The 24,207-nt window shown below is 47.5% G+C and overlaps 1 protein-coding gene across 5 annotated transcripts; it reads left to right on the top strand.

The window, feature by feature from the left end:
• Nucleotides 1–1,878: 1,878 nt before the first annotated feature.
• Nucleotides 1,879–24,195, top strand: LOC117677861 (C5a anaphylatoxin chemotactic receptor 1). Of its 5 annotated transcripts, none has more exons than XM_087876102.1 (12): nucleotides 1,879–2,294; nucleotides 2,385–2,489; nucleotides 2,572–2,727; nucleotides 2,813–3,186; nucleotides 3,271–3,447; nucleotides 3,645–3,838; nucleotides 3,951–3,997; nucleotides 4,128–4,251; nucleotides 4,356–4,425; nucleotides 6,392–6,767; nucleotides 6,888–7,054; nucleotides 22,825–24,195. In XM_087876102.1, the coding sequence occupies exons 1-12, from the start codon at nucleotides 2,003–2,005 to the stop codon at nucleotides 22,870–22,872; spliced, it is 2,130 nt and encodes a 709-aa protein (XP_087732228.1). In that variant the 5' UTR covers nucleotides 1,879–2,002; the 3' UTR covers nucleotides 22,873–24,195. The 5 variants fall into 5 exon arrangements, with proteins under 5 accessions (XP_087732228.1, XP_087732230.1, XP_087732229.1 ...); XM_087876103.1 differs by lacking the exon at nucleotides 22,825–24,195 and adding an exon at nucleotides 8,630–9,051 and having other exon boundaries at nucleotides 1,883–2,294; XM_087876101.1 differs by lacking the exon at nucleotides 22,825–24,195 and adding an exon at nucleotides 8,630–9,051 and having other exon boundaries at nucleotides 1,885–2,294; nucleotides 4,356–4,449.
• The last annotated feature ends 12 nt before the right edge of the window (nucleotides 24,196–24,207 follow it).

Genomic DNA, 24,207 nt, shown 5'->3' with positions numbered 1-24,207 from the left:
GGCTTGGGGAGAAGGTGGGGCCCGGTGGGTCCGGTTGCGGTGCCCGAGGAGCGCTGGCAGCCGGCGGTCTAAGCGCCGCACCTTCGCGGGCCGAAGACAGTTCGGGCTACTCGCCTCGCTGCACGGTGGGCTTGGGGAGAAGGTGGGGCCCGGTGGGTGGGGCCCGGCCCTCCAACTCAGCGGCAATTACAGCCGCGGGCCTCGGAGCGGCGCTCCCCGATTCTGATGCCTGCCTGGCCGGCTAGAGCGAGAGCATCAGGGACCAGACGGTGTTCCTGAGAACTCTAGGGCTGCGGAATCCCGGCTGCCCAGGCGCTGCACCCGCTCAGCGGCCCGAGAGCATCTCTAGGGCCCCGACATTCCGTTTGCAGTTCGCCAGCCCAACCCTTTTCAAGAGGGAGCCGCGCCCCCCGCCCCTCTTTTGCCTTCGCCGCCGGTGCAGCAACAGCAGAAGCGCGGCGGCGTTTGGTTCCCGCCCCTCCAACCCTCTTCCACTCCACCGCTGCAGCCAATCCGGGCTGACCATCCCAGCAGGAAAAACAACTGCCATGGAAACAGCATCCGCAGCTGTTCCTCCAAGCAGCAGCAACTGGCCCAGAAGGCCGGCGGGCAGGCGGGGGCAGGTCTGAGCCCCCTGTCCCAGCCAGGAAGAAGAGAGCTGGATGCTATGGGGCTGGGGCCCGGGGCACAGCTGCAACAGCCTCTGCCGGCTGAAGAGCTTCCTCTGGTTGCAGTCTTCCAAAAGTTACATCCGGAGGGGATCAGAGGGAATGGCATCTCCTTGGGTGCTCTGCAGCCGCCCATCCCCTTGAACCATCCAGGCTGCTGCTTGGGATGGCGGTTGGGATTGGCTCCACCTTTGGTGTGAACTGCGGGGAGGAAGGGGCTGCCTGGAATGCAGCCAACTGTGGTCCCTCTTTAAAAGCACCTGGGTAAGGCTTGATGGAGTCATGGTTGTATGAGCGCCCAGCCTCAGGAGATGGCAAAAAGGCCACCCAGTGTGAAAATAGCCAGCCAAAAAGAGCAGGAATTAGGGACACAAACCCAGCTGGGGGAAGCCAGCAAGCCTAAGGCTGCTGGGAGGAGAGAGGTGACTGGAGCGTCAAGGATAGTCACAGCCTTGTTCTGAAGAAATGTGATGAAGTAGTTGTGTATGTAAAGAAGCCCTATGTGCCTATGAACTGTGGAGGGTCCTCAGTGCTCTCTGAGCTTGCCAGATGTTTCATTAGACAACTAAGGAATATCCATATTACCTAGTTAGTAAGCTCAGAGAGCACTGAGTACCCCACAGTTCAACCCTGAGCTACAAATATTGCCTTCCATTAGCATTTGTGAAATGTTTTACAATTACAATGATTAAGAAGCAATAGTGGCAGGCTTGTGGGCCACCTACTGAGAACAGATGTGGAGAGGACTTTTCTAAATTAGCCATCCAACGGACAGTGGAAATGGGAGATCACAGGTTTCTCAGTATCTGCTTGTGCAGGTTAGAGACTGTGCAGTGTGTTCAATTTGCACCGTTGACCGAGCCCACCTGCAGGTTGCTTGTCAATGGTCCTGCATTGTCTTGGAAGTATGATGGGATCACTAGGACTCCATTCTAGTGAGGGTGGCATGGAATAAATGCTTACCAAATTTGCAGCTGATATGTAGCTAAAGTCATCTGGAATATTATGTGCCATTGCTGCATCTCCAAAAGGAAATAGTGGAGTTAGAGACAGTTCAGAGGATGATCCCGATGTCAGAGTGTGTTCCCCAAGAGGAAAGGGTGCAACAAAAAGGTGCATTTTAGTTTAGCAAGGAGAACAATGGTGGGGGCCACAAAAGTATGCATGATGTAGGTAAAGTAAACAAGGATAAGCTATTTTCACCCTCCCAAAATATTAGACTTAAGAGGTTACCAAATGAATTAGAATCCTGGAAGAATCAGGAGAGAGAAAAATGATCTATAAAATGCAAGATATAATTAAACTTTGGAACTCCGCACTGGCCATTAACCTTGATGGCCGACCGCGGCCGGCAGGTGATGGCAACTTTAGACCGGCAGCCCCAGCGGGACGGGAACCTTCTGGGCAGGCCCTTCCTCGGAGGTACGGGCGCAGTTTCACCCGGCCGTCTGCCCGGGGCGGCCGTCTACGGCGACGCCGAGACCTCCGACCGAGGGGTGGCGCTCGAGGGGCGGCGCGGCACGCAGCAAGAACAGCCTTCTCCGGAAGGAAGCGGAAGCGGGTCCGCGGCGGTCAGGGGGGGCGCGTGCAGGGCGCCCGGGCGCTTCGGGTCCGGCGCGGAGGATGGTAGGCGGGGGCGGCACCGGGGGGGCGCGCGCGCGGGGGGAGGCGGGGGGAGAGAGGCAGCCGTTCTCCCGCTGCTCTCCTTCCGCGCAGTCCGCCTCTCTGGAGCTGCGGTCGCGGGAGGAGAAGGACGCCGAGCTGGACAAGCGCATCGAGGCGCTGCGGCGCAAGAACCAGGCGCTCATCCGGCGCTACCAGGTGGGCGCGGGGGCTCCGGGCGGGGGGCTCCGGGCGGGGGGCTCGGCGGGCCGGCTCAGCGCTTCTCCCTTGGCCCGCGCAGGAGATCGAGGAGGACCGGCGCAAGGCCGAGAGGGAGGGCGTCGCCGTGACCGGAGCGCGGAAGTCCCGCTCGGCGGAGGCGGCCGGGCAGCCCGAGAGGCGCCGAGTGGAGCCGGAGGCCTCCAAGCTCGCGGGGCGGGTCCCGCCGGCGCACGAGGTGAGGCCGGGCGGAGGGAAGGCCGGGCTGGCTGGGAGGGGAGCCGCCGCCGGGCGAACCTCACGCGCCCCGCTTCTCTCGCCAGGACCGGCGGGCGCTCGGGAGGAAGGCCACCGCCGCCAGGGGCGGCCGGGGAGAGCCGCAGATCGGAGCCCGTCCCCTGCGAGCCGAGGCTGGCTGGCCAGGGCCGGGCGCGGACGGAGAGGGCGGCGGGCCGCGGGGGCGAGGCGAGCGAGGCCGGCGGCCGCGGGGCCGAGCGGACATGGCCGGAGGCGACCGGCGCTCCCAGGTAAGACGGAGGGGGCCCGGCGGCCCGCGGGGGGTTGGGTATCCGGCGGCCGGGCGCTTGCAGGGCTCTTTCCCCCCCCCCCGCAGGAGTGGGAGGAGCGGCGGCGGCGGAACATCGAGCAGATGAACGAGGAGATGGAGAAGATCGCCGAGTACGAGCGCGGGCAGCGGGTGAGTGGGGCGCCGGGGGTGGGGGAGCGAGGGTGGCGGGCGGCCCCGGCCTCGGCTCAGGCTCCGCTGCTCTCCCTTGGGCAGGACGGGCTGCAAGAGAAGAACCCGGTCCGAAACTTCCTGGACGACCCGCGGCGCAGCGGCGCCTTCTCCGAGGCCGGCCGGCGGGAGGGTAGCCGCCGCCACGTCCGGAACTGGGGGGGCGCCGACTTTGATAAGGTCAAGACGGGCCTGGAGCCAGACAAAGAGCCGTCCTCGCTGGTGCGTCTGAGAAGGGGTGTATGTATGTGGGGCAGTCGTTGGGGTCGCTAATCCTCCATGCTGGCCTAGTGCAAGACAGTTCTCTGCACCTCCAGCTGGGAGGTTTTCCTGCTGGACACCCGCCCCCCCTGCAACCCTTTTGTGTGTGGGTGTGTGGGTGTAGGAGGGCCCTGGCCTCATCTGGTCTCTTCTGGCAGGGCCGGGGCAGTGGCTGGCGCAGGGGTCCTAAGACGATCTTGGATATGACACTTTCCATGACTGGCCGCGAACGGGCAGAGTACACTCGTTGGAAGCAGGAACGGGAGCAGATTGACCGGGATCGCTTGGCCCGGCACCGCCAGCCCACTGGGGAGTGGCGCCGAGAATGGGACGCCGAGAAGACAGATCCCGGGTAGGTGCCCTGACTTTCTTTCTTTGGGAAGAGGACCAGGAGGGGGTTGCTGGAGCAGCTCAACTGCAGGAGTGGGAGTGTCTCCCTTACCTCTGGCTTCTCCTCTCTGCAGGCTGAAAGAAGGCAGCGAGCCTCGAGGCTCATTGGTTGACAAGGAGGGTAAGGAGGGAATACGAGTTGTGGGTGCTTCCTCTTCTCTGGGGACAGAGAGTGGGCATTTGACAAGCATCACCTCCCTTTGGGCCCCACTTGAGAGCCTCTGCCTTCTCTGATTTCCTTGCTGTTGTAGAGCACTCCAAGCACCCTCCCAAACTGCCCACTTTTGGGGAGTTCATGGTTGGGCAGCCTGAGGACCGGCACCTGAAGATTCGATGCCATGGGCGCCCCCGAGGAAGTCCTCCCAAGTCCTACAGGTGAACATGGGTGGGAGGGTGGGAACTGCAGCGGAGGAGGGCCTTTCTGCTCGTCCTGCCCTGGCGCGGCTCTCTCCCGGCTCAGCGTTGGCTTGTCTCTGTAGCATGCACGACAACCGGTGGGAAAAGGAGGAAGCAGACCGGACGCTGCCTGCATCTGCGGGGGAGGATAAGGTGAAGGCTGCCTCTGTGCTGCAGGTGGGAAGGGCTTCATGTTTGTTTTTTTGTTTTTATTGAATTTCTATACCGCCCTACTCCCGAAGGACTCAGGGCGGTGCACAGCCATGAAATAAAACACATAGATATACAAAATTTAAAATCGAATAAAATGAATTAAATAAATTTGGCTGAATTAATACCCAATTTAAAATACCCATATTTTAAAATCCATTAAAAATTTAGAATTTACACTTAAAAGGGAGAAGATTTAGGCGAGGCCAGCTTGATGAAATAAAAGCGTCTTCAACTCGCGGCGGAAGGTGCGCAGATCCGGAATCCTCCGTATCTCTGGGGGGAGCTCATTCCAGATCGTCGGTGCCCCCACAGAGAAGGCTCTCCCCCTAGGGGCCGACAGCCGACATTGTTTGGCCGACGGCACCTGGAGGAGCCCCTCTCTGTGGGAGCGTACTGGTCGGTGGGAGGCTGTTGATGGTAGTAGGCGGTCCCGTAAGTAACCAGGTCCCAAGCCATGAAGCGCTTTAAAGGTGGTAACCAGAACCTTGAAGCGCACCCGGAAGACCACCGGGAGCCAGTGCAGCTCGCGCAGGAGAGGTGTTACATGGGAGCTCCATGTTGCTCCCATAACCACCCGTGCGGCCGCACTCTGCGCCAGTTGGAGCCTCCGGGTGCACCTCAAGGGGAGCCCCATGTAGAGAGCATTACAATAGTCCAGACGAGAGGTGACAAGGGCATGAGTGACTGTGCGTAACGAGTCCCGATCTAGAAAGGGACGCAACTGGCGAATCAGGCGAACCTGATGAAAAATCCTCCCGGTCACGGCCGTCAAGTGCTCTTCTAAAGACAGCCGTGAGTCCAGGAGGACGCCCAAGTTACAAGCCCTTTCCGTGGGGGCCAATGATTCGCCCCCAATAGCCAGCGATGGCGCCAGCTGACTATATCGGGACGTCGGAAACCACAGCCACTCGGTCTTGGATGGGTTGAGCCTGAGCCCGTTTCTCCCCATCCAGATCCGCACGGCCTCCAGGCACTGGGACATCACTTCAAGGGCATCGTTGGGGTGGTCCGGGGTGGAGATGTACAGCTGGGTGTCATCAGCGTACAGATGGTACTTCACCCCGAAACCACGGATGATCTCGCCCAGCGGCTTTACATAAATGTTGAACAGAAGGGGCGAGAGAACCGATCCCTGCGGCACCCCACATATAAGGGGCCTCGGGGTCGATCTCTGCCCCCCTGTCAACACAGACTGCGACCGGTCAGAGAGAAAGGAGGAGAACCACCGTAAAACGGTGCCTCCCACCCCCAACCCTTCCAGCCGGTGCAGCATGATACCATGGTCGATGGTATCAAAAGCCGCTGAGAGGTCTAACAGGACCAGGACAGAGGAACAACCCCTGTCCCGAGCCCTCCAGAGATCATCAACCAACGCGACCAATGCCGTTTACGTGCTGTACCCAGGCCTGAAGCCCGACTGGAACGAATCTAGATACGACGCTTCATCCAGGTACTGGGGTAGCTGTCGCGCAACCACACTCTCAACAACCTTCGCAACGAAGCAAAGGTTGGAGACTGGACGATAATTAGCCAATACTGCCGGGTCCAGGGAAGGCTTCTTGAGGAGAGGCCTCACCACCGCCTCTTTCAAGGCGGCGGGAAAGACACCCTCACCCAACGAAGCATTTATAATCCCCTGGAGCCAGCCTCGCGTCACCTCCCGGGAAGCCAGCACTAACCAGGAGGGACACGGGTCCAACAAACATGTGGTCGCGTTCAATCTACTATTCAGTAGATCTACTGAAATCTACAATCTAATGTGGGCAGTGTTTCTTACTGCTCCCCAAATCAGTCTGGGAGACCCAGGTGGGCCTCTTCCCTAGCCAACTGTGGTCCACGATTAAGTCAAAAGTGGTTCTTAGATCTCCCCTGTGATCCTTTTCTCTCCCACTCTGTGATCCCCCAGACAGAGCCACAAATAGTAGCAGTGACAGAAGAGGATGAGGAAGAGGATGAGTGGGAGGACGTCAGCGAGGAAGAGGAAGAAGAAGAAGAAACTGAAGCTAACCGCAGCCAGGATTCCTTGGAGGAAGATGGGCCGCCTCTGTCTTGTTCCCCCCTGCCTCCGAGGAAGCCCAGACAACAGCCCACCCTTCGGTCTGCTTCCCTTCGAGAGGCTGCAACCACAGAGGGGGCGCCCATGACCCCCTTGGGGCCAGCAGAGGGATACGAGCCTGTGTCTGACTGGGGGGAAGAGATGGAGATGTGCTCTCCCAGGACCAGCCACAGCAGCCAAAGCCCCTTGGCTGCGGCCAGGGAGGAACTGCCTGTTGACATTGCTGGTAAAGGACAGAGTCGTCCTGAAGGTGGAGGGCTCCTCAGGCAACCCTGGAGAGGTGGGGCAGGAGGGGGGTATATTTTACTATGGGATGCTGCTCAGTGCTGTTCTTCTCTTTCTGCAGGAGTGGGTCCCCTAGTACCACTGGCAGCGCAGGGATCCCTTCCTATGGACCCCTCAGCAGGAGGGGCAGCTTCTGCTGCACCCAGAGTCCTGGAGGCAGAGATAAAGATGGATGCAGAAATGCCAGAGCCCAAAGAGATGGCTTGCCAAGCGAGGTGGAAGAAGGGGGTGAGTAGACTCTGGCATTGTGTGCTTCTTTAGGGACTGGTTCTGGCTTGCCTCCTCTCCCCTCTGAGCTCACTGGAGCTGGAGATCATGCACTTTTAGTCTTCCAACATTCCTGTTACTCCCTATGCCCAGGGAAGGAGCTCCAGTGCGCCCCACCCCCACCCCCAGTAGTTCGCTGCCTGCTGCTTTTGATCCAGGCTTTTGTTTCAGAGTTTTGGTGGAATTATTTTAAGTAATAATTAAGGAATGAATGAATACCTGCCACAGTTCCTTCCCTACAGAGTCCACTGTAGCTGGAAGATCCTCTGAGTAAAGGCTTCAAACCCACCTCCAGTTTGGGAAGCTGCAGCAGTGCTGCCTTAAGGACCTGGCCAATGGGGTCCTCTGCATCCTTTAAGACTTGGAGAAGTGTGTGCCTGCCTCATTTCTGTAGCTTCCTTAAAAATGCTTTTCTCTGTAGGTTTCCTTGGGCTCCTCCTTTTACACTGCAGGCATCTGCGACCCCTTGGTTACTTGGGGAGAGAATCTGCTTTGCCCCAGTGGTGTGTGTGTGTGAGAGAGAGAGAGAGAGGGGAGAGAGAGAGAGGGAGTGTTTAGCCCTGTGCAGACTTTGAAGGGAGGCAACCATTGGCAGCATCACGGGTGGTCCCCATTGAACTCCACCAAAGGGTGCAAAAGACAAAAAGGATCAGCTGTTGCTTTGACGGCTGCAGGTTGAGGGACTCTCTTCTCATGAGTGGTTGCAAAAGGGCAGCTGTCAGTCCGGCAGAAAAGCTTGTTTTTCCTTTCCTAAGGAAATGGCAGGTGGACCTTGATCTGGGGAAGGAAGAAGTGGAGATGAATGGCAGCCCCTCCTGCCCCACCCCCTACAAAAACCTTTGCTTCACTGGAGGGACTGTATGCTCCATTAGGTTAACATTTCAAGGAAAGCACTACTGCCGTTGTCAATGGATAAGTTGCTTAATTTAATAGCAGAGTTATCAGGCATACATTGCATTAATGTGTTTGTGATATTTAAAATTATTGATGTGCTGATGACTAGAAATCAAAATAAGAGTTATACTTGGGATTTTAGCTTAAGGTTTAAAATATACATGCAGCATTTTATTATTTTGGGGGGGCATTTTTGCTGCTCTTCAGCCTGAAAGTCCATCAGAACAATGAATAGTTCACAACAATTCTTGCCCATCTAAGAAGTTGGAAAGAAGAAGAAAATGAGTAAATGAACAATTTCAGTTCAAAAGCACAGAGCCTTTCCAAAAGCGTTAGGCTGAGTTCGAAGACCCTGCTTAACCAACTTGGCTTGAAACTTAACAGCCCATTTGCAGAATATGCTCAGTTTGCTTCATTTTAAGTTTTGTGACTTGGCATGTTGTCCCAATACAGTTAGCTTGGTTAGTTTGTGGCTCTGTGTAGTGCACAAGTATCAAAGGTTAGTTAATTTGGTCATCAGCCGAAGAGTGTTGCTTGGTCTCAGAGAATCTCAGGATCCCCTTTTAACAGGCCTTTCCCTGTGGCCAGCCACCTTCCAGTTGCTGTTTCGTGCTTGGTGACTTTTTCTCTCCTGCCCACCAGGAGCACTTGGAGATTGAGGCACCAGAGGCTACACCCTGATGGTTCTTTTCCAGGGCTGGTTGGAATGCAACTGGCAGCCTGCCGAGAACTTGAGCCAGACCGTCAGAGCTGTGGGTACAGTTGTGCCATGCACATGCGTTCTGCATGTTTGTGCCACTCTTGAACACTCTCCAGAGTTTGGGCTGCCGTTCCCCCCCCCCCCATCACCCTTTAGTGCTCTTAACACACAAATCATGGACAAGTGGGACCCGCAGCTCTGCTCCCAAGCCTTCTGCAATCTTCCTTGGATGGGAAAAGTAGTGTCATCTCTCCAGCCCAGTCCTTTGTGTAGGAGTGACCTGGGCCCTGGGAGAGTGTGAGGCCCTTCCTATCATGGACTTCTCCATTATTATGTATGAAGTAAATAATTTCTTGACAATAAAGCTTGCGTGTGTCTTGTCTTCCTGCTTGCCACATGGTCCTCTCAGAAGTACAAGTGGGGAGAGAAGAGAGACCTTGTGGACATATCTCGGGAACGGAATGGCTGTGGGCGCAGAGGATCTTTGCTGGAGTGGAAATGATAAAAGCTTGAATCATTTCTTGGAAGGGAGGAAGTCCGGCCTGTACTGGTGAAACCAGCTGCCCTCCGCCAAGGCTTTCCACCATGCAAACCAACAATAGGGAGCCAAGGAGAGGCTTCCGGATAGTCTCAATTGCAGAGGAATTTTCTCTCCCTGGTTGTTTTGGTCCTGCAATAGGCATCCAGAAGTACATGGTGGTGCCTAAAGCTTGACTATCTGGGTTCCCCATAGTCTCTTGATCCCATCAATCATGGTTGGAATGGAAGCCCTGGTGTTGCAATGTTCCCTTTTTCCTTGGCTAATTTGTTTGTTAATGGCAGGTAGGGAGACTTCCAGCCTGAAGCCCCAGGTTTGGGGGTGGGTGGGTAGGGTCTCAGGACATGATGTTCTTGCCGCTCTATGTTCATAACAACATGAAAATGCCAGATGAGTTCATCTGCTGACTCTGGGTCAGGTATCACCAGTATAACACCTGAAAGCTATGCATCCACATGTCACTTTGGCTCACAGCAGCAAGCAACCTGGCACCTCTGTAATGTGCTGTCCAATCAGATTCTGGGGGTTCCTTAACCTATTTGGTTTTGGAATGCATCAATCTCCCTTCCCCCTTGACAGGATAGCACAAATGGTAGTTCCCATGTAAGGCCCTTTGGACCAAAGTTTTGCTTCAGGCTATTGGAATGAGCCCATTTCCTGGTCCAGGTGAGGTTGGCTGCCACCTGAAAGTCTGATTAGGAAGCTGGATGTCTGGGTGGCTTCTAAAAGTATTTGGGGAATTTCTGTCCACTGTTTGCTTGGACTCTGACATCTGGAGGTGTCCTGGGCTCTCAGTGAGATTGCCTCTGAGTGGTCTCCCTTTGGCTGTCGTTATGGACTGCAGCTTGATTTTTCTGAGGAGCTCAAGGAGATGTTCAGACTGCCCCAATCTGATTCCTTAGGAAAGAAAGGCCCTTGTCTCCATTTGGTTAAAGCAAAGGGTTCTTTTACTAGGTGTTGGTTGCATGTAAAGTCAAGCCAGGTCTGAACTTCCCCGTGCTGGAAAGATACAAAAAGGATAGCCCACAACCCCTCCCTCCCTCCCCTCCCATGACCAGTCCGTTTCCAGTCACCCGGAGCTTGCCAAAATGTTTTGAGAATGCTGAGGTGTTTGGGGATTGGCAACATATTTCTGAGGGTGCCTGGCCTTATGATCCTAGTATTAGCTGGATGCGACTGCTCTGGTCTTTTATCATCTGTCATTCCCACCTGATTTCCCATTACGTACACACACAGCTTTCTTGCGCTTCCATCCCCAGCCCCCTTCCACCCTTTGATGGCAGGATGCCTGTGAGGTGCCAAGCTGAACCAGGCAGAGCTGACAATGTATGTCGGGCACAAAGGATCAGGATCATATGTTAAGTTGCAGTTCAGAAGATTTATATTGCTGTAGCTTAGCCACAAGAATCTAGTTCAGTACTAAATTGGCACCAGAAAAGGGTCAGTGGAATTCAAGAAGGCTTGTACTTGGACCGTTTATGGAATTGTAATAACTTAATTGTAAGCTGATGATGTGCCACCCCCCCCTCCTCTGTTCTCCTACATGCAACCACTAAACTCTGTGGGAGAACCTGGCTCAGGTGGGAATAAGCACATTCCCATTAGTTACTTTTATAGCTAAAACTAAGAAAGCTGGATTAAAATAATAGAGAAACGACATGAGCATAAGTAGCCTCAAAGCGTCGAGGTTGTTTTTATTTATTTATTTATTTAAAAAGTTTTATTAGAGAAAAAACACAATTTTCCCACAACCCTCCCATCCAACTCCCCCTCCCCCTCCCCGACTTCCCAGAGCAGAACACAAGGTATTTCAGTTAACTTTTAACAATAAACTAAATTGCTTAACTATCCATTAAACTAACACCCTCTAAAAAAAAATTCTTAACCCCCCCCCCATAGATAAAATCCTGCTTCTTGGATATAATACTTCTAAAATCACTCATGTAGCGCTTATACAATTAAAGATTCATTCATAAGCTATTTGATATTTTTTAGTCTGATACTTATTTTGAATATAATCAATCCATCTTCTCCAGTCCTGTATATATCTTTCTTGTGTATGATCCTTCAAGTATGCTGAAATTTTAGCCATTTCAGCTAAGTTACTTACTTTCAGTATCCAAGCATCAATAGTAGGCAAAAAGTCCTTCTTCCAATGTTGTGCTATCAACAATCTTGCTGCTGTTATTAAGTTCAGGATCAATTTAGTCTCTGCAACTGTACAGTCCGTAGTTATACCCAGTAGAAACAAGTGCGGAGTAAATTTCAGTCTTTTTTAAAAAAATATTCTGTATCACCCACCAAATCTTTATCCAGAATGCTTTGATTTTTTTACAAGTCTACCATATATGATAATAAGTTGCATCATCACAATCACATCTCCAACATTTAGCTTGCACATTAGGATACATACATGATAGTTTTTTGGGATCTAAGTGCCATCTATAAAACATTTCATAAAAGTTTTCTCTTAAATTTTGTGCTTGTGTAAATTTCACATTTCTAATCCAAATCTTTTCCCAAGTCTCCATCATCACTGGCTCTTGAAAATTTTGTGCCCATTTAATCATGCAATCTTTAACCAGTTCCGTCTCAGAATCTATTTCCAATAAGGCATTATACAACCTTTTGATATGCATTTGTTTTTGATCTCTAATTTGTTTTACCAAATTTTCCTCATTTTGCACAAAGCCAATTTTTTGATCTTCCTTCCATCTAGCTTGAAGCTGACCATACTGAAACCATGTGTAAATTATACCTTCTTCTCTCAATGTATCTAAAGATTTCAAATATAATACACCCCTTTCCATAACAAGAAGCTCTTTATAAGTAATCACCTCCTGTTTTTGTTCTATACTTATATTTTCTATTGCATGTCTAGGATTTGCCCATACAGGTATCTTATAATTTAACTTGTATTGATATTTTTTCCAAACCCTCGACAAAGCATTTCTAAGTATATGGGCCTTAAATACTTTATCCACTTTTTTATCATATAACAAATAGGCATGCCATCCATATAGTAAATCATAACCTTCCAGATTGAACATTCTCCCCTCAGTTAAATTAAACCAATCACTAATTTGTAATAAGACCGCTGCTTCATAATATAATCTTAAATTAGGCATTTTAAGACACCCCCCCTTTCACGTGTATCTTGTATAATTTTCATCTTTATTCTGGTTTTTTCCCCAGCCCAAATAAAAATATTAACACCTTTCTGCCATTCTCTCAAATTTTCATCTTTCTTAAGCACTGGTATCATTTGGAACAAGAATAAAAATCTGGGTAACACATTCATTTTAATTGCTGCAATTCTTCCCAATAAAGACAGCTGTAATTTTTTCCAATTCTCCATATCCTTCTGTACCTTGTGCCAGAGATCTTCATAGTTATTTTTGTATAATTTTGAAGCTGCTATATACACTCCTAAATATTTAACCTTTTTAACTATTTCAAACCCCATTATTCTTCCTAGTTCATCTCTTTCAAGTACAGACATGTTTTTGGTTATCATCTTTGTCTTATATGAATTGACTTTAAATCCTGATACTTTCCCATATTGATCAATTAAATCCAATATATATGGAATTGGCTCTATGGGTTGAGATAAAGTAACAATCAAGTCATCTGCAAATGCTCTTAATCTATAATCTTGATGTCTGATTACAATACCCTTCAATTTTTCTGAGTCACATATCTTATTGAGTAGCACTTCCAAAGTCAAGATAAATAACAATGGGGACAGAGGACACCCCTGCCTTGTTCCTTTCTCGATTCTAAAAACCTCTGTTAAACCTCCATTAACTATTATTTGTGCTGTTTGCTGCTGGTATATCGCTCTAATTGATTGTGTAAAATACTCCCCAAAATGCATTTTCTCTATTATTTTGAACAAAAATTGCCAGTTCAAACGATCGAATGCCTTCTCTGCATCCAAAAATATAAACGCTGCAGGGACTTGGTTATTTTTTTCCAAATATTCCAGTAAATTTACAATTTGTCTAACATTATATTTCATTTGTCTCCCTTTTATGAACCCTGATTGATCATTATGAATTATTTGTTGCATAACTGGCATTAATCTATTAGCTAATATCTTAGCAAAAATCTTATAGTCGGTATTCAAAAGTGAAATTGGCCTAAAATTCTTAGGTTTAATACAGTTTTGATCCTCCTTTGGAATTAGTGAGACAAAAGCTTTTTTCCAAGAGGGTGGTACTCCTCCCCCTACCTGTATTTTATTAAATAGAATTTTAAGTGGTTCTAACATTTCAGATTGTAAATGTTTGTAATAAACAGCTGTTAATCCGTCTGTTCCTGGAGCCTTACCTATTTTTAATTGTTTAATTACCCCAGCAATTTCCTCAGAAGTTATTGGCTGGTTCAATCTTTCTCTCTGTTCCAGCGTTAATTCAGGAATATCTATCTTTAAATATCTATCAATATCAACATCTTGAATTGAGTCTTTAGCATATAACTTTGTATAGAAATTCAAAAAAGCCTTTTTAATTAAATTTTGTTGATAAATCTCCTTACCTCTAAATTCTATCTTGTCTATAGTACGTGATTTTTGCTTTTTCCTCATCGTGTAAGCCAGCCATCTCCCAGGTTTATTGGCATTACAGAATGTATTGTGTCTAGCATATTGTATACTGGTTGCTACTTGCCCAGCCATTAACATATTAAATTGCTCTCTTAAAATGTTTATCATATCTTTTGCCTTTTTATCTCCTGGATTACTTATAAGCAATTGTTCTTTCTTTTTTATTTCCTCCTCTATCTCTTTCCATCTGCTTTGTTGTTTTAATCTATATTTATTATTCAGAAAAATTAATGTTCCCTCATATAAGCCTTACTTGCATCCCATACCATTTCCATAGAGGTACCTTTATTCATATTGTTAACAAAAAATTCTTTCATTTGTTTTTTAAGTTCATTCAAATTATCTTCATATCTAAATAAATTTTCATTTAACCTCCAAGACCTCCTTTCCCCTCTTTCCTGTTCTAATTCCACCCAAACCGGGCTATGATCAGTTAACGTTCTTGGACATATCTTCGTCTTCTTCACCCTAGAAAGAAGATCATTTGTAGTTAATATAAAGTCAATCCTAGAAAAGGATTGATGCTATCTGAAAAAAAAGTAAAATCACTTTCCAATACGTTCCTTTCTCGCCAAATGTCTCTCAGCTCCATATCCTCCAAAATATCAAAAAAAGATTTAGGCAGCTTAGCACGCATAGATATCTTGGATAAACTTTTCTTATCTTTCTGGGTATTTATTACCCCATTCCAATCACCCATTAAAAGTAGAGATCTGTAATCCCATTGTAGTATTTTAGTATGTAAAAATTTAAAAAATTTATCTTGCTGTTGGTTAGGTGCATATATTCCAATTACAAGCAACTTCCCGTTCTGTGTTGTTAATTCAATTGCAATATATCTACCTTGAGCATCAGCCTCAATTAAATTGGCCGATAGGCCTCTTTTAACATATATAACTAGGCCATTTTTCTTCTCTGGTGCTGATGCCACAAAATGTGTACCTAATTTCGAATTTATCAAGTACTTTTGATCTGAAAATTTATTATGCGTTTCTTGCAAACAAATAACATCATTCTGAAATTGCTTCAAGTAGTGAAATATTTTCTTTCTTTTTTGTGGAGAATTTAAGCCATTAACGTTCCAAGATAAAAATTTATTTGCCATCTCTAGGCCCTCCAAGCTTTGAAAGCATCAGCTGAACCTCCTCCGCCATTTTGGTCTTCGGCCTAGCTCCTCCCACTGCTTGTGTTTTTTGGACTTCTTGGGTTAGATCTTGAGGCTGTTGTGTCAATTTCTGTTTGTAAGTGGCTCTTGTCAGTCGTTGTTCTCTTGGCATCTCTATCTTCTTTAATGGCTCAAGGGTTGGTGGTGGACCCATACTCAGCAATAAATCTTCTTCCAGGTTAGATCCTCCAGCTAAAGCTTGAGCATAGGTTTGTACTTGCCCTCCATCTTTCTCCTGTTGTGTCATTTCCAATTGCTTTCTACCACCCCCTGGTGAGGGTGGCCGTCCAGCCTTTAAAACATTGGCATAAAAGTCTTTTGCCTTCCCAACTGTGTTTAAGCGATGTCTTTGCCCAGCATATGTCACTATTATACCAAATGGGACATCCCATCTGTACTGCACCTGCTGGTTTCTTAATTCATTCACCAAAAAAACTTTCTGTCTCTTAACATTTTAGGAGGGAGTTCCTTCAAAACCACCAGCTCCTGTCCATCCACTTGAATCTTATTTTTGTAAGAAGCTTGCAAGATATCATTTCTAATTCTCCTTGTTGTAAAGTAAATCACCACATCTCTTGGCAGCTGCCTTTGTTTTGCCAGCCAAGAATTAACCCTGTAGATTTTGTCAGTTTGAATTGCCACATCTTCTGGCCTTTCTGAAATCATCTCTGCTAGAGCATTGGAACAAATGTCCTTTAAGTTTTCACCACTCTTTTCTTTCAAGCCTCTCAGTCTCAGGGCAAATTCCATTGATCTATATTGTAGCATGACCATTTCATCATCCACTTTCTCTGTTTTTATCATAACCTCTCCTAATTTAGTTGCTAACTCCAAATTAGCTTCATCAACTTCCCGTACTCTCTCCTCAATCTTTAGCATATGATTAGCCAATCCTGAAACTGCAAAAACAATGTCATCTCTTATTGCATCATGTTTTTCTTCCACCACATCTTTAATTTTCTTTAACTCCTCCGAGAATTCTTTCATCATTACTGCCTGATTGTTCAGGGCACCCATTATAAATTCTTTAAGATCTTGTGACTGTGTATCAGCCGGAAGTTGTTGCTTTTGAGTCTCTACAGGGGAACCTCCTCCCCCTTTAGAAGTTGGTGGCTTTACTTGTTTAGCAGCCATTTTATTTTAAAATGAATTATTCCTTTTACAGCCACAAAGTCTTGTAAACAGTCTTGCAATATTTATTTCAAAGTTTTTCAAAATAGTTAATCCTCTCTCCAGTCTTTTCTCAGTCCCCAGCAATTTTCTCTTCAAGCGGAAAGCTCTAAACAGGCAATTTCCCTTTAACTTTCACTTTCCATTCCGCCCATAACAAAGGCTTCCTCTCCAGCCTCCAGCTCAAGAAAGTTCCGTTTGCAACAATGTATACACGGAGTTAAGCTCTGTTTCTTTTAAAGTGCTTGCACTCTTGCTTCCGCTCTGTCTGCCTCTTTAGTAATCATTAAAACTCACTGTTTGCCGGCAGAATTGGACGCGACGTCTGGCTCTGGCTAGCAGAGACACCACAGATCCGGAGCGATGGGAGGGCTGAACTGGGGAGCTCTCACCCTCCGAGCCCCTGGCATTAATCCAGGGACTTTCGGGGAGCTCCACCCACCCCCTCCAGCTCTCCTCTCCTTCTTTTCCCAAAGGAGAGTTTTTTCAAACCGCCGGACAGCAGTTTAGCGCTGTCAGGGCGGTTTTAACAGATCACGCAACTGGCGGTCAATGGAGACTGTCCTCGACGTCCGTGGAGCCACCGGAAGTCCAAAGCGTCGAGGTTGTTGATCGCCTGAATAATGATCCAACTTGCTCTAGAGTTTATGCCAAGGTGACTGCAAATCAAACAGCCAGATAGTTTCTTAAGAACGGCAACTCAGATCAAAGGCCACCAAAACACGATTAAGATCAACAGAAATGAGGATGGAACAACGTAAGTGTCTACGGAGGTTTTCTTATCATTCAGGTCACGGCTGCCCCAAAGGTGCTTTTCAACAGGGAACTGGACTTTCTTGGTCTTGAAAACCAAAAGAGTCCATTTGTCTTTTGAAAAGCTCTCCATTTACTACAGAAGAATGGAGAGGCTGTAAGGAAGACTCAGCCATGGAAGGCTGCAGTCTTGGATGACATCTTTATTGAACAGATAAAGCAATTTGGACTGAAAGTGAGACGGTGGTTACGAGAAATGCTTGGAACAATGTAAGATTCCTGGTGTCTGACAAAAGACTACAGTTGGAACAGTTTTAAAACCAGGTAAAGAGGCCAATCTCCCTAAGAACTACTGCCCGATTTCTCTCTTGTGCCATTCCTGAGTCTCCGGAGAAAGGACGGCATATAAATTGAACCAATAAATAAATAAACAATAAATAAATAAATACCTACAAAATTGCCTCACTGTAGCTGTAGAACCCCTTCTCATAGAACAGCAGGTTGGATTTTGCTCCCAAAAAAGTTGCCCTGCACAGATCCTTAATTTAACCCTGTATTTTGAAGATGGATTCCAAAAGGGCAACGTAACTTCATAGATCTCATGGCTGTATGCAGTATCATCAATCTTGGAACATTGAAGCAGGAATTTTATGATCTGACTAAATATTTTAAACTTACAAATATCATTTAAGAATCTGCTTCAGAACCACTTTTTTGTGGACTTCCAGGAAAGGTGAGGTAGATGGAGGAATCAAAGGAATGACTTACCACAGGATAGTGTATTGTCTCCCACTCTTTAATATTTACACCAATGATCAGTTGCTTCCTGTAGATAATAATGATGATATGTACGCTGACAATCAAGCAATGACTATACAGGGACAAACATTTGAGAAGGTTCAACAATGTTTTAACTGAAGCCCTTTTAGAGCTGGAGCGATACTATTTTGCTAACCACTTAAGGCCAAATCCAGTAAAAACTGAGGTATGGACCTTCCACCTTCACAATAAGCAGGCTGCTAGGAAGCTGCCTGTTATATGGAAAGGGATGTTATTGGAGCATTGCTACAACCCTAAACATTTAGGGACCATTTTAGATAGGACCCTAACATATAAGCAGACTGCTAACATTAAACTCAAGGTGGCAAGGGTGAAATCTAGCAGGTTCTGACAGGTTCTGGAGAACCGGTAGCGGAAATTTGGAGTAGTTTGCAGAACCGGAAAATGCCACCTCTGGCTGGCCCCAGAGTGGGGTGGGAATGGAGATTTTGCAGTGTCCTTCCCCTGCCATGCCCACCAAGCCACACCATGCCCACAGAACCTGTAGTAAAAAATTTTTGATTTCACCACTGAAAGGTGGGTGGATGAAATAACAGCCTCAGGAAATTAACAAGCTCCATCTGGGTTGCCAAACCAGGGGTCCTTAAGGCAACAACTCTGGCTCTTTGCTACTCAGCAGGCGAATGCACCTGCCCGGTCTAATCTAAATCAACACCTGCTGTGAAAGTAGATGTTGTTCTGAATGAAGCTAACAAAATTACCAGATGCCTTAAACCTACCCTTCTAGATAAGATCTGCCACTTAGCCAGCATTGCCCTGCCTGCTGCCTGCTGCTTGCAAAGAAGCAGCAGCAAACAGAGAGGCTCGAACCATCCATATTTAGACAGTCAACACCCTCTCTATGGCCTGCAACCAGCTCAGCTGAGACTAAAATCTAGGAAAAGCTTCCTTAGGTCGATGGAAGACTTAAAAGAACTTAAAAGCAGTGAGGACACATGGAAAGGTACAAAGAACCAACACATGATGGAGCTGACATCTGGGTCTGCCGAAAGTGGAAAAGATGAAAATTGTTGAACAAACTGTGCATGGGTACAAGAAGATCCAGAGGCACTCTGAACAAAGGGGGCTATTTGGTGGCTTCTGCCTTTGCAGATTGTAGTGACATGCACACAACAACACATACGTACTGTGTACCTGTCTTTTGTGCCCTCACCAATGCACACTTGAGGACCTCATGGCAGTGCGACAACACAATGTTGCTAGTTTCTGGGCAGGATCTGTTTAACTTGTACGTACTTTAATCTTATATTTTATATTTTAAATTTTATGTCGCATATTGTGCCTTATCTTAATTGTGATGCTTCTGGCATGAATAAGCAAACAGACCTGAAGCAAATCTGAGCAGAGATGGATCCGTTTGGGCCAGACTCTTCTCCCTCTGCAGAAGGCCAAGGCTTGATGCACGTGGCATTGCAGGCTGCTTTGGGCAGAGAGCCAGGAGAGAATGAGTACAGCCACGATTCAGATATGTGCTCCAACAGGGTGAGATGACGTACAGTGGTGTAAGTGGCCTCATGTCAGGAGTCCATACTGACTTTTCCCCTTAATTATACCGGATCCACAGGTAGTCTGCTGCCTAGTGCAGCAGCCAGGGGTGCAGCAATTCTGTTCAGGTGGCCCTAAGGGGTGAACAAATGTACTGGAAGGTAGCTGGCCTTGCAGGAGTTGTCTCTTTCCTAGTAATGCTCTGTGCTATTTGTGGAGTAACATCCTTCCACACTTCCTTCTTGTACCTGCAATGTTGGTAGAAAAATAGCTCAGTGAACATTTTACCCCAATGACAGTCTATGCCCGTGGTGCCACAGGTGGCACATGGAGCCATATTGGTGGGCACATGAGCTCAGCTCTGGCACACGTGTGTGCCAGCCAGTTGATTTTTGGGCCTTCTAGGCCCACCAGAAGTCAGGAAACACGCTGTTTCTGGCCTCTGAAGGGCCTCTGTGGGGGGTGGGGAAGGCTGTGTTTGCCCTTCCCAGGCTCCTAGAAAGGCTCTGGAGCCTGGGGAAAGCGAAAAATGGGCCTACCGGGCCCACGTGCTGTCACATGCCAAAAGCAGGGGGAGCATGAGCGGACGGGGCACATAGAATTATGGATGTGGGCACACGTGCGTGTGAACCCCCCCGCTCCCCCCACTTTTGGCACGCAATGGCAAAAAGGTTAGCCATCACTGGTCTATGCATTCTTAAGAGGCACAGGATTACTTTCATGTGCAACATTTTGCATGCTGACATCTCCAGAACATGGCTGGCAATAGTTTATCCAAGAAACACATCCCCACTGTAATACCCTGTAGTCATCTGAAAAGGAGCTGGCAGAAAAAGAACTCAGCAGGATGGTAGCTACAAGAAAATGTCCCACTGGGACCAGGGTGGGTGTTTCAAATTATTGGAGAATCCTCTTTTCTTAGGATTCCGTCTGGCCGTATGAAACGTGGTTCCTGGCCACCCTTTGGCAAGGTGTGATCATTCTGTACCACACTTGTTGCGTAGACACACCATTCTGGTTGCTTACAAATCTCCAAAGTCCCCAGGCTCCTAAAGATGCAATAGGGCTGATCCCAAAGGTGGCTCTTCCGTGCACGCTATGCCTTGTGTTGGGATAATTGGGAAAACCCCACTCTGACCCTAGAGTGCCCTTCTCTGACTTGGAGTAGCTGGTGCCAGAGGCTAGGTTTAAGGTGATAGCCTCAGCAATAGGCAGGTGCCTGTTTTCATTCTGCAGCCTGCAGGACACACGCATAAGCCTGAGGGTCATTAGGGGCCAAGGAAGGCATGTCTCTCATCTGCTCTCCCAGAGCCCTGAAGGTGTAGTTATTTAGGGGCCAACTAGCATTTCTGACCTAACAGAGATCTGTAGGATCAATATTTAGGAGATGAAGGTACTCAATAAATACCACAAGGATATCCTATTCATATTTGACTTAATTTGGTGCCTCTGGTTAGGGAAGCCTTTTTTATAAAGTCTAGTTTCCTCTTTTTGGGTGTCCAAGCCTCTTCTTGCGAAATTGCCATCTTGAGCAGACGCATCACAGCAACGTCTCCACCGTAAGTGCAGTTTCTGTCTTTTTTCCCACCTGGGACTGTGTAGAGGTGAGGGAGGATGGGGACCTCTTCTTTCAGGCCTTTACACATTGGATTAATTTTCCTGTTAAACTCTGTATTTTTGAAGGATGTGTATTTGCTTTGTTTGGTAATCCGCTTGCACTTTTGAATCGCAAGGGATCTTTCCGGTCCTTTGAATACAAATGATTAACAAGAGCCAAGTGGGGTTTGTCTGCACTGATTTTTCTTTCCAAGTGCTTGAGGGAAATTCCAGGAGGGAGCTCCCCCCTCCCAAAGCCAAGGAGAAGAAGGAGCTAAATGCAGGGTGACCAAATAGAGTGCCCACTCCATTCCTGGGCAGCAAAGCTTCTTCCTGGGCCATCCTGAGCAAAACAGGTCTGGCAACTGCCCCTACTGACCCCAATAATCTCATCTAGTCTAATGGCAAATTTGGCTATAAATCAGAGAAATCGAGAAGATTTAATGAGTCAGATTTAGTTTTTAAAACTGGGTCAAATATCTTCTCTTAAAACTGTGGTGGGAGTTATCTTTAGGAGACACCCACTCCTTACTCTCATCTGTCTGGGATCTTTTGGGCTTCAAATATATACATCCAACACACCACCGAAGAAAAGCGTCCATTTGCTTTACCATTTGCTGTCAGATTGGGCAATGTTTGTGGGGAAAAAAATCTGTAGATTAATATTTTTAGATTTGCTCACTCTTTCTAGTTGTTCCCTCCCATCCATGACTGCAGAACTTTTGACGGAAACTAGATCCTACGTACCAAAGTAAGCTGTCTGAAGCCATTTGCAGTTAAATGTCTTCTAAATTTAAAGTTGGATATCCTTTTCCTTAGGATTCCACTAAAGGCTAAAAAAGAAAGATTCTGAGTTTTAAATTACAGAGAAAATAAGAACAAAAATAAGCAATGAGAAAATAGTCAAGAGATTTACAGCACAGTTAGCTGTGCTGTCAACTAAGACTGTCATTTCACTGGGCCTTGGTAAAGATGGTAGAAGGAGCAATTTGCCAAAGTTTGTTTATTTATTAATATTTAAAAGCTCTCCAATAGCTGAAACTCTCTGGGCTATTTACAATAAAATGCACTAAAATCTACAATTGAAATAAATATATATAGAATAAAATCAAATAAAATGTTGGATGAAAACCATATACAAATTAGGCAGCGGCACTGTGGCCATTCAAAACCTAAAAGGATGTAAATTAAAAGGCAATTAAAAACAAAAGTGGAAGGAAGAGGGCAACTGCGCTATATTTTGCCTGAAATTCTTGTACAGTTCTGATTTTGTTCTGCCATACAGATCTTCTGACCTGCAGTTTGTGAAGGAGTGGAATATTGTTTGTGGAACATGTAGTGACAGTTTTTTGAAATAGTTGGACTTGCCAGCACACTTGATGAGACCAAGATGCGGTGGATCGTGTGTAGTCCAGCTGTTTGCAGGAGGGCAGCTGTCTTTGAGGACCAGGATGTTCTACGAAGCCACAATTCAGTGTATTTGCTTGCATGCTGCGGCTTCTAGGAACCCTGCAATTCTACTTTGCCGATCTAGATTTAGCATGTTATGTGAACTGTGGGTTTGTGGGATTAAAATATCTATATATGTATTCAGCCACTATTTCTAAATATTAGATATGCAGACATTGCCTCTTGCTGTGTCACTGACTTCTTCTCAAACTAGTCTATGCTTTTTAAACCATACATTTTACTTTAATTGTACCTTATTTCAGCTGCTTGAGGGTTTTTTTTTCCAACCATGACATGTTTTGAGTATGTGTTTCTCTATCAGTTTTATTTCTCATCTTCCCCATTACCATTTACCGGCTTTTTATAACCATTTAAAAACTTCTTAGAATAGTTTATCAACAACTGAGAACTCACCAGAATAGAGAAACGTCTAAACTAGGTTTAAAAAACAATTGCCTTTTCCTGAAACAGATGAAGTTGGTCTCCATCTTGTGGGGGGCAACACTCACCTCCTCTCTTTCTTGTTCCTTTGCAGAACTCCCCACCACTTGGAGATGGATTATTTTATGGAAGGTCTTCCTAACATTTCTGGCTACGATTATTCAAACTTCACAGAGGAACCTCTCAGCGTAGAGAAGAGCAGCCTGAGTCTCATTGTTTTGGTGTCCATTGTTCTCTATGCCCTGGTGTTTCTAGTGGGCACACTGGGCAATGGGGCTGTCATCTGGGTGGTGGGATTCCAGATGCGGCGTACAGTAAGCTCAGTCTGGTTCCTTAACCTCTCGGTAGCAGACCTTCTCTGCTGCCTGTCTTTGCCTGTTCTGGCTGTGTCCCTTGGCTCTGAGAATCGTTGGGTCCTGGGAGATTTTGCCTGCAAGTTCTTGCCCTCTATCATCATCCTCAACATGTTTGCCAGCATTCTGCTGCTGGCCCTGATAAGCATGGATCGGTGTGCCCTTGTGGTGAAGCCCGTCTGGTGCCAGAATCACCGTTCGACCCACTTAGCCTGGAAACTGTGTGGTGCGGCCTGGGTTTTTGCCACTTTCCTCACTCTGCCCTCCTTTGTGACCAGAAGAACACAATACTACGAGCTTCATCATCTGACGATCTGTGTGGTCGACTATGGCCTCTTTGGTGTAAATCACCAAATTGCTGAGGTCTCTGTGGCGGTCACGCGCTTCCTCACTGGCTTCCTGATCCCTTCGGTAGCCCTCAGCCTCTTCTACGGGCTGCTGGTTCTGCGTGTGCGCAGCAGTCACTTCACACGCTCCAAGAGGACCCTGAAAATGGTCCTGGTGGTCGTGGTGGTCTTTTTTGCCTGCTGGGCTCCTTATCATGGGATTGGCCTGATTCTGGCCAGTAAGACTCAGAGGAGCCCCCTCTTCCGTTCCCTGAACCAGCTGGACCCTCTGATTGTGGCTCTCGCCAGCACCAACAGCTGCATCAACCCCATCATCTATGTCATTGCAGGCCAAGACTTCAAGGCTAAAATCTGGCGCTCACTGAGTGCTGTGTTGCGCAACATCCTGAATGAGGAACCTTCAACAACCCCGCCCCAGGCCAGAGGGGCCGCTCAGGGCCCTTGCACCACCACAGAGGATCAGAGCACTAACACAACCCTGTAAGGCCACTTCCCGAGCAAGGCTGCTGTGCCTCTACTCTCCTTTGGCTGGAAACATATTTACAGCAGCTCTCTCTGGCCATTCTGTACCAGTTTTGCTATGCAGTGGGACCAACTGCCTAAGATCCAGTAACTGTAGCTGACTCTCCGGACCACCACTTCCCCCTTATTCAGTGATAAAAGCAAATAAGTGGACAGAAATCTATCTAAACTTTCATGTATTGCTTCAGTATGTCTGTCTATGTGTGTGTATATGTGTACAAATATAAAAGTTAGGAAATATTATTGATATACTAA

This window comes from Pantherophis guttatus, chromosome 10 (assembly GCF_059756535.1).
Source record: "Pantherophis guttatus breed Tessera chromosome 10, ASM5975653v1, whole genome shotgun sequence".
Taxonomy (NCBI): domain Eukaryota; kingdom Metazoa; phylum Chordata; class Lepidosauria; order Squamata; family Colubridae; genus Pantherophis; species Pantherophis guttatus.
This window is presented reverse-complemented; position numbering and strand designations above follow the sequence as displayed.